The sequence below is a fragment of the Terrapene carolina genome, unplaced genomic scaffold (assembly GCF_002925995.2).
Source record: "Terrapene carolina triunguis isolate 2854851 unplaced genomic scaffold, T_m_triunguis-2.0 Scaffold131, whole genome shotgun sequence".
Lineage (NCBI taxonomy): Eukaryota > Metazoa > Chordata > Testudines > Emydidae > Terrapene > Terrapene triunguis.
Window position 1 is genome coordinate 4,730,327 of NW_020664482.1, and position 10,879 is coordinate 4,741,205.

The 10,879-nt window shown below is 40.5% G+C and overlaps 1 protein-coding gene across 1 annotated transcript; it reads left to right on the forward strand.

The window, feature by feature from the left end:
* The first annotated feature begins 3,726 nt into the window (after positions 1 to 3,726).
* BRS3 (bombesin receptor subtype 3) lies at positions 3,727 to 8,221 on the forward strand. The gene is made up of 3 exons (XM_024213309.2): positions 3,727 to 4,160; positions 6,814 to 7,165; positions 7,826 to 8,221. The coding sequence occupies exons 1-3, from the start codon at positions 3,727 to 3,729 to the stop codon at positions 8,219 to 8,221; spliced, it is 1,182 nt and encodes a 393-aa protein (XP_024069077.2).
* Positions 8,222 to 10,879: the final 2,658 nt, after the last annotated feature.

The following is a 10,879-nucleotide window of genomic DNA, read 5'->3' on the forward strand; positions in this document are numbered from 1 at the left end:
TGTTCTCTTCATGCTTGGTCTGTTACAGTGCAAATGGCTCTGGTAGGTATTTTTCCTAAGTGGGTATTACTGCACAGTTCATAGAAATTACTTAAAAGACAGCAAGCACACTGCATTAAAACAGAACATTTTCATTCAGAGAAACAGCTAAATGAAGCACTCTGAAGTCGTTTATTTCTATGATCTTGCAGCAGGCGAGTTTAAAAGGAACATTCATTTTCTATAAAACACTATATTTTAAGAATGAGAGTCAGAATTACCCCAAGTGATTTTCTCTTAACACTTAAGGATATAGTTTAAAAATACTCTGCTCTTGCTGCTTACTGTTTAGGCTAATGATGTCATTCTCCTCTTCCTTTTCCCGTTTGGATTTTCACAACGGAAATCCATTGGAATCTCCTTTAATTTTTTTAAAATCTGTTTTGCCTAAATTCAGATTGGAAAACAAACTATTCTCTTTGAAGCTGAATACCTACCATATGAGGTCTGATTGGTAGAGACCCATAATCATGAACATATGCACATTTTGTGGGTTTAGTGACTTTTCACATATTTTGCTGGATTCCCTAAAATCCAGGGGAGTTTTGTTTTTTTCAAAGTGAAATTTCCATCTACTAGAACTTTGGCTGTGAAAATATTCTCTGCTCTGTAAATCAGTGCCTGGATGGCTTGTAAATCTGCAGCCAGGACCCTCTCCGATTCCAAAAATACCTCCATCAGAAATGCAAAGAGCTTCCAATCCTCCCTGGGAAGAATCAGTGAGAGGCAGGCAAGCCTCTCCTTGACAGCTCTCTCTGAGGAGGTACGAAGCTGGTAAATATCTAAACTGTGTGTAGAAAGAGCAGACCTAAGCAGGAAAACTACTGCTCGAATTTGGCATGCTCATGTAAACTGGGGTGGAAAGCTGTACTGTGCAACTACCATACATTAGAGATAAATAAGAGCCGGCTAAATGTGTCCCCATATTCCCAGGTAACATCGGCTTTTAAATTGTAAATATTATGGAATTGCCCTGATCCAAAACTCTGCATCAGAACCACTCCCCCGCACCAAATTGTGACAGCTGGATTCAGATCCAGAGTCCAGATCCTTGGCTTTGGCTGAGGAGCACACAGTACAATTTGGGAGTGTGTGAAAAGGGGGCTGTATACCCTCCTTGTGCTCCCTCTTCCTGCACTGCTTTAATTTGTGCCAGCTGTCAGCAGCCCTAAGGGGCCAATATGGCAGCTGAGGACTGCCAGAGTGCAGGGAAGCCCATCATGTACCTTCTTTTCACTGAACATGCCCCTATGCTAGCTGCTGGAAGAGGTGGTGGTTTAGGAGTCTCCAGGCCACCAGAGGATCCCTTACACTGAAGTGATCTTCCCAGGGTCAGCTACATATGCTTAGGTCCAGCATCCTCCAATAATGTGATGCGGAGTGGTCAAACTGCAGAGGAAAATCTGGGCCTCAGATTTAATTTTGCCTGCTCCAATCTCTCTAGTGGGTCTGAATATCGTGAGACTTTGGGGAAGTTGACATCTGGATTTATACCTTAACACTGCAGCATGGGCCAATCTTGAATATAATCCCAATGTGAGTTACAAGTTTATCTCAGCTAAATCCCAGTTTTAGGTACACACATCTGGTGTTTCATTCTCTGTGCTATTCTAGTGGATGTTCAACAGTTTGTTGATTGTATTTGTCCCCCAGTGAATAAAAATAATGAAAAGCAATTAGTTCCTACTGTTTGAGGATACATACTCCTCCTTTACGGGGAATCTAAACATTTTACATAACTATGTGACATTAAGCTGTCACAATGTTCTACAGTTGCAGCACTCCATATTAAGCATAATGTACACCACTATGCTGGTGTGGGTGGACAATATAATCAGGCCATCCTCAAAGGCACCTAAATTTGTGAGCAGCCTACACACTGTACCCATACAATGGAACTTATGAGGGATGAGCGTGATAAGAACTTATCTACTAAAAAGAACCCAATAAAGGGTCCTAATTTGAATTTTTGACTTACATACTTTTTATGTATCCATGACTTGTTTTTTTTTTTTTACACAGACTCAACCTGTGTGTATCCTGCCTACCCCTCTGATCTTTGAATGTTAAATATGGCACAGTGGTGAGTGCAGATATTTTGGCTGTCATGCAGAAAAATCAGGAGATTCCTGTATGGTTTTAAGATCTGATTTTTTTATCACTTTACATGGAACAAGTTCAATTTATGCTAATTCGATTTTGTACTGAGATCCAGCAAATCCCCTCTATCAAAAATTCACATTTTATATAGATTGGTGGAGAGAAATAGACAGCGATTCAAAATATGGATGCTGTAAAGCTACGAATGAAGGAGACTGTCCTACTGTCTAACAGCTAAATAAGGGAATGTGGAGGAAAAAAATACTCCAGACACAGATCTTTGTCCTTAATCATCCGTCCCTTTCCCAAGCTGAGGAAAAAGAGAGTTTTGCCTGCTTATATTAACGATATATTTGACCCAGTGGGTCCAATTCCCAATATCTTGGCGATGCAAGTCAATGGGGTCATCTCAGAGCAGAATTTGACTGTTAATTGCCTAATCTGGGATACTAAGAACCATAGCACTAATAACTTTGAAGTAGTGTAACAAAGAAAGCTAAGTTACTGTTCTGTCAAATGATCTGTGTTATCAGCTCTACCATCTACATGCTCAATAGTTTGTAGTTTGTATTTGTTAACCAGTGAATTAAAAATAATTAAAGAAATTAGTTACTAATATTTGGAGATACAGACTTCTCCTGTATAGAGAATCTAAAGATTTTCCATAACTATCTGCCAAAAAATCTGTGTTATCAGTCATACCAGTCATATCTGACAGGTATATGGGTGATCACAAGATAACAGGCTTCAATTCTGCAACTCCTTATATATCTCCTTAACTTTAACCACGAGTCATTCTAATGAAGTCAATGGGATTGCTCAAGTTGGTAAAATTAAGCATGTGTGTAAGCATTAGCAGTAATGTAGCCATAGTTTGCTATCTTACATTGTCTTTTGGCAGCCCACTGGATTACTGTGCTATACCCGAATTTGTCCACATTTCTGTAGGGCACTGATCTAAACAATAGTAAAAAATCAACACAGCTTCATAACTCTATATCTTTTCCTATAGATGTTCATTATCTGTGTTTCAGTATGTTTTTATCCAATATTAACACATGCTGCGGAGCACTATGTTAATTAGCAGACTTTACACTTACCTATAATCTTTTGAAAACCTGAAAGGTTTCCTATATAAGTAGTACAGGGTACATTTCTTTTGTAAAAATATTTTAACAAAGCCTTAAGGAATATTTACTAGGTAGTATGCAAAAATCAGTTTTAATAATAATAATAATAATAATAAAGCATCTATTCACAAGTACCTCGATGAGAAAAAAATGACTGCAAATAATACCTTTAAGAATCTCTCTTTTACTCCTCCCTCCCCACCTCCACTGGCTGAAAAGCCAATAAAAGAATTCTCCACCTCCCACACAGTTCAGTACTGGATCTGTGTGCATTATCCCAATCATACTTTGGGACTTAGGATTGGTGAAAGAAATTAGTTAATGTACTAAGGAATCTTAACTTCAAACACAATTCTATATCTTTTAAATGGTCTTTCTTGCTGACATGCTACAGATTGAGAATTAAACATTTCTCAACAATTTCAACTCAGCCTGGATAGAAGACACATTTAAAGAGATGTCTCTGGCACACTGGCATTCAGCTAATCAGACTTCACACGCATCGATCAATATTACAGAACAACTGAGATCTATCACTGACAACGATATTGTAGATCAAGGATGGACTGAAGACTCCTTTCCAGGATTAGAAATACTGTGCACAATTTATATTACATATGCTGTAATCATTTCAGTGGGTCTCCTCGGAAATGCTATACTCATCAAAGTCTTTTTCAAGATTAAATCAATGCAGACGGTTCCAAACATTTTCATAACCAGCTTGGCTTTTGGAGACCTGCTTCTTTTGTTAACCTGTGTGCCAGTAGATGCAACACGCTATATTGTGGATACCTGGCTCTTCGGAAGAATTGGCTGCAAGCTGTTATCTTTTATCCAGTTAACTTCAGTTGGAGTATCAGTGTTCACTTTAACTGTTCTCAGTGCTGACAGGTAGGTCTGCAGCAATTAGGGTTGTCAGGAAGTACTTGTGCATTAAGATAGAAATGAATAAAAGGGAAGAAGCCATCACTTTGCATTAATCTGTAATACTTAGTCCTTGGATAGATAAATATGATGTTAAATGTTCCCATTAAAAGCTAAATGATTTTTTCCAATAATCATTAAAAAATCAACTCCAATTTGTTTAAGTTAAGAGATCAATATAAGATCAAAATAAGTTCGTATCTCTGAAAGTGTAAAATAATTCTTTTTAATGAAGTGAATTTAAAAATAATTTAAAAAAATAATCTGACCTTTTATTAGTTTGAAGTGATGTAAGAGACATTTTTTCCTCTACTGAATCAAGAAAGATAAAAGGTTTACAGCAGGGAAAAGATAGTTTGTATATTGGTGCTACCTAGTGGTGTACAGAAGTAGTCAATGAGGATGAACAACACATCCTCATGTGAAAAGGACTAAGGATAATGGGAATCCTTCCATTCACTTCAATGGGCTTTGGATCAGGCCTTAAAACTCTGACTAAATTGACTGCCACTTAGGGGTAAAATATAAACAAAATTGTTAGTTCAAATTACTTTTAAGACTTTTTACAATTTGAAAGCTATTGCAATACAATAATAATTTTAAGCATGGCAGTTGCTCACTATGATTGAGATGCAATATAGCACTATTTCAATATTTTAATTGTTATTGTACTTCTAGTTACTGTAGCTTTTCCAGTGACATTTTACTTCATAGGACCTCAAATTAAACTCAGACTAATCTGAATACTTTATTATTAGAGCACATAAGTGCCTCCATCTGACTGACTTCACAAGTGATTCAGAATTATTCATTTTCACTAAGAAGCATTTACAATGTGCTTTATTTATGACTGAATAACAACAAATAGAAGGCAGCAGTGTAATGAGCATGAATTATCTAAGACTACAGACAGTCAAAATGAACTCTCAAGGTTAAAGGACGGAAAAGGTTTTCAAATACCATAAACTAGAAAAACTAGTTAATAGCAACTAGGTCAGGTATATAGAATGAAAAAAGAAATCAATCCAAGTTGGTATTAGGACAATGGGTAACTGCTTCTGAATTCAATTCTTACTGGATGCCATTGTATAATTGCCTGGAACAATATTTTAATCCAGTAATTATATGGTTAAAATTACTCTGAAAGTTCAGAACGTGTTAATTAGAACACCATGAGCTACTGTGTCCTGACTGGCTATAAGGGCCTGGGGTAAGTAAAAGGTTATTACTAATGTTCTAGTCTGCAGCAGTGTGTCTAATTTTGCCCGGAGGAGAAACAGAGGGCCAGATCCTCACTTGGTGTAAATTGGTACAACTCCACTAAAGGCTCTGCCTTTCCTCCATACTGATCTGTGCTCCAATTTCACTGTATTCTCTTTCATGGCCGTCTCCTGCCCTCTTCCCTGGATCTCCCCAATCTGCCTAATCCAGGGCTCATCCATTCTGAAAGCAGGAAGTGTGGCTCCATGCGCTCCTCAGTTCCCTATGCCCATTCCTCCCTCTTGGTCCCTTGCCTTCCTCTCTATGTCCCTCTCCACATTCTCCTGTCCCCACACGTTTACCAGGTCCACACATTTCCCCCATCTGGCTCAGCCTACTTGTTGCAGCAGTACAGCCAGGAATCAACAGCAGGTCAGTTTATAAGTGTCTATATATTATTTTAAATCTTGCTCTGTATACATGTGTAAACTGTCCTGTATGAGTGTGACCTGGGCTGTGATTGTTTTGCACAAGGAATCAGTGCCAAAGTTTCCTTTTGCCTGGTCCAAAAACAAGAACCAGCAGCAACCAAGGAATGGCTTGCAGCCATCAGGAAAACAAACATCCCTGAACTTATAAAGCCTCTTGTGAGAAGAATAGTCCATCTGGAGTAGCAAAATGGTCAGTTTCCAGTCCCCCCCTCATTCCAAGTCAGGGAGCTTCCTGGCCCTTCTCCTAGGCTGAACTAGACTGGGAAGGAGCACTCCATCTTCCCTTCAGGTGCCCGCCTCGGCCTTTTGTTGCTATGTCTACCTCAACAAAACTTTAATTAAATCCTTTCATGCTTATCTTTAATGTGGGGCATGTGCAACTCCACACAAGCTCTTTATATTACGTATCTTTCTCAATTCCCCATCTACCTCCCCTTGTGCACCCATAATACAGAATATACAACTCCGTCCCCCCTCCCCCCAAATATTAACTTACACACAAAACCTCTCCAAACATTAGATGGCACCTTTCCTCAGCATGGTTTACAAAGCAAACTGAATTTGGAGTTTGCAGACCAGTCTATTTTGGACATATGATCATTCTGGGGGAGAAAAGTTTCAAGACAATTAAAGTCAACAGGATTTAAGTACATGCCTAAAGTTCATCTTTGAGCTTCTTTCTGCCTTCCTTATGGAGAGGCTAGCATCACTTCAAAACACAGAAGAACAAATGCATAATTATGTATATATCTAGCATTTTAAAAACTAAAACTGACCAAATTCACCCCTTTAAATTCCCAAGACAATTATGTTAACCTTAGTGGAGATATATCAGGCATGAATCTGTCCCCACAAATTTAAATTATTGGTGCCACAAGAATAATATTACTGCATGTTTTCTAACACTATGGTGTTGGTTGTGTTTCTAGGTACAGAGCTATTGTTAAGCCCTTGGAACTGCAAACATCAGATGCAGTTCTGAAGACCTGCTGTAAAGCTGGCTGTGTTTGGATTGTCTCCATGATATTAGCAATCCCAGAAGCTGTATTTTCGGATTTATATTCATTCAGCAATCCTGAAAAAAATGTGTCTTTTGAAGCATGTGCCCCTTATCCTGTATCTGAGAAGATTCTGCAAGAAGCTCACTCTCTGGTTTGCTTTTTGGTGTTCTATATTATACCGCTAGTTGTCATTTCTGTCTATTATTTTCTTATTGCCAAAACATTGTACAAAAGTACATTCAACATGCCAGCTGAAGAACATGGCCATGCCCGTAAACAGGTATGTAAGGATCACAATCTCGGTTACCCAGCTTTTAGAAGTCTAAGCATACTGACTGAAATCTTAATTTAATCTGAGTGCAAACATTTTACATATACAGTATACACAACAGACAAGTAACAAGTCTATGTAAAGTGCAGCCTGTATACGCAGGCAACAATAGCCCTGATTCAGAAAGGCATTTAAGCATGTGCTTAAATCCTATTGATTTAATTTTAAGTATGTGCTTAAATGCTTTGCTGAATAGCAATGGATTATGCTTTGCTGAATCAGGACCACACTGAATTTAGTAGTTATGGCACCTTTCACTAAATTCTAAACACTGAGGGACAGAGCTTGCATTAGAATGCATTAGCTAACGTGTTAACATCACGTCCTTAAAACCTTGTCTAGACGAGGCCTCAGTGGGTTCTATCAGACCAAAGGGTGGGAGAGGGAGTTTCATAGTCGGATGCTCCCAAGTGAAAACACCCTGTCCAAAGCCACAAAAATGTAAGGGTGAAAATGAAAATGCTTTAGTTTCTGCTTTGTTGCCATGCTACCTTTCAATAAGGATTGTATGTAGACTGATTTTTATTAAGGGTCTCAGAGCCCTCCAGGGAGTAGCATAATACATAAATATGTATTATTAATACTAGATATGCAATTATTTTTTCCTAGATTGAATCCCGCAAGAGAGTGGCAAAAACAGTGCTGGTGCTAGTTGGTTTGTTTGCCCTCTGCTGGCTGCCTAACCACATTCTCTATTTGTATCGATCTTTCACCTACCACTCTTCCGTAGATGCCTCTGCCTTTCATCTTATAGTCACTATTTTCTCCCGGGCTTTGGCCTTCAGCAATTCCTGTGTCAATCCCTTTGCTCTTTATTGGCTGAGTAAAAGTTTCCGGCAACATTTTAAAAAGCAAATCTTGTGTTGCAAGGCGAGGCTTCCCACACGGCCTCCCAGCAACACACCTACCAGAGCTTTGTCAGCCACAGGCAGCACAAATGGCTCAGAAATCAGTGTTACTTTGCTAACAGATTATAGTATCACAAAAGAAGAGGAGAGTGTTTAGTTCTTCGATCATGGAGAAGTGCCAACATCATGCATTTCCCAAGATTCTAGTGCACCGGGACCCTGCTAGGAGCTGCAAGTAAACAAAAGAATGCACCCTTTATACAGTCTGTGAAAGCATCTTCAGCAGGACTTCTTAACATCTTCAATTATACAATGGAGAAATCACACCAGTGTGTGGGGAAAAGAAGAAACACAACTGATGTAAGCTCAGTCAAGAGGATAGTGCCTATTCCCCGGGAATGCTATGCATCCTTTCCATATGCCTGAGGTTTCTGCGCCAAGCTGACAAAGTTAAGCTCAGTTAAACTCACTTGAGCTGCAGGAATATTTTTGTACTGGTTCTGTGTTCAGAAAATTAGAATTGTTGTTATACTCTTGGCCACAGAGTAGTGACAATGAGCGCTGCCTTTTGTTGAGCACTTATGTTGTCTTTGATGTTTTTAAAAATGGAAGCAGCTCTCCATAGAATGACAAACCACAGAGGTTTCTTATTTTGTCACTTTCCTTGCACCAAATATTGAACAATGGTCAAAACTTTGGAGTGAAAGTTTAGGGGGAGGTTGTTTAATTTCAGTTTATGAAAAAAAATAAACTACGCTGAAAGCGGTAGCACGATGATGAGACAGCGCTAAACCCTGGTCTACACAACAAACGTATGTCAGTATAACTGCATTGCTCACGGGGGTGGAAAATCCACATCTGGCACTCACATCTGTTAAATGGGGATAATCATACTTACCCACCTTTGTAAAGTACTTTGAGCTCTATAGATAAAAAAGTCCTATAAAAGGACTAAGTGTTATTATTTAGTATTTGATTTTTCCTCCCTTGATCAATATATCTATCCTATCAACTCAACAGTCAGTAAGAGCTAGAATAGGTGCTGGGAGTTAGTTTGCTTTATAGCAGTAGTTTTCAAACTTTTTTTTCTGGAGACCCAGTTGAAGAAAATTGTTGATGCTTGTGACCCAACAGAGCTGGGGATGAGGGATTTGGGGTGTGGGAGGGGCTCAGGGCTGGGGCAGAGGATTGGGATGTGGGAGGGGGTTAAGGCTCTAGGCTGAGGGTGCAGGCTCTGGGGTAGGTCCAGGGATGAGGGATTTGGGGTGCAGGAAGGGGCTCCAGGTTTCGGGAGGCTCAGGGCTGGGGCAGGGATTGGGGAACAGGGTTCGGGGGCAGGCTTACCTCGGGCAGCTCCCAATCAGTGATGCAGGACGGGTGCTAAGGCAGGCTTCCTGTCTGTCCTGGCACCACGGACCGCGCTGCATCCCGGAAGCAGCCAGCAGCAGGTCCGGCTCCTAGGCAGAGGTGTGCAAGGAGCTCCGTGCAGCTCTCGCCCGCAGACACCACTACCCCCAGCTCCCATTGGCTGTGAACCGGCCAATGGGAGTGCAGAGCCGGTGCTTGGGGCGTGGGCAGCACACGGAGCCCTGTGGCCCTCCCCTAACCCCCACCCTGCCTAGGAGCCAGACCTGCTGCTGGCTTCTTCCGGGGTGCAGCATGGTGTCAGACCAGTTAGGGACTAGCCTGCCTTAGCCAGGCAGCACCGCCGCTGGGACTTTCAACGGCCTGGTTGGCGGTGCTGACCAGAGCCACTGAGACCCAGTGCCTTACATTCCGCGACCCAGTACTGGGTCACGACCCGCAGTTTGAAAACCACTGCTTTATAATAAGTGTTAGATTTTTGTTTTCCAGGTTATTAGAATAAGTTTCTTTCATAATGGAAGGTCCTCTGGCTCTCAAGTCAATTGACCTTCTTGAGGAGAGACATACATGCCAGACAATAATGGCTGTATAGCACTGAAAAGCTCAAGATGACTATTGGCATGGGTCATCTTCCCTGTCAGGGAATGCTGGGAATCCAGTCTTCCTGCTCACAGAATTACAAAAGTCCCAGAAGACCGACATTTTATGAAACTTCTGAGACCTGAACTAGAATTTTGCTTTACAGGAGATGAGTCAGGAAATCCCCATGGACCTTCCATAGTCCAAACTGAGGAAACAGAATTTCCATCTGAATAAGGAAGCTGGGGAGGAACTTATAGAAGAGAGACCATAGTGTAGGTGTTAGCATGACAAAATATGGTATGGGCAGGGTGGAGAAATCCTATATTTTATTTCCTAATCAGAAGGGAAATTAACTATTGAAAATGCAACATGTTTGAGTGGCAATTACTTGTAGTGCCCCTAGCAATAGTGACCGGTATGTAGCAAAATGGAACACTGGATGGATGGATGAAATGCTCCTGCATAATTTGGGGGTTTGATTGTATTGTGTAGACAATGCATACATATTCTCTCTCTGCTTACCTCCCTGATACAGAATAGCAAAACCAAACTGCAAATCCTAAAGTCATTCTAATAAACCCTTTTTGTCTGCCTTAAACTAGTTTAATGACTACCCATTTAAACACATCAAACCTGGCCTTATTTCATTGTAATTCTGCATGCGTCATTCTGGAGGCTTCAAGCAGTAACTTTCATATGACTACTAAGGGCCTGATTCCCAACTCAGTTACACCATTACTGAAATCAATGGAAATATTCTAGCATAAAACTACAATTTTATGGAGAATAAGGCTCCGGAATCTTCTCTTACCCACTTGCGTAGAACCAGCTTCCTCTTAGCCTCCTGTGCATTCCTGGGGGAAAGGGC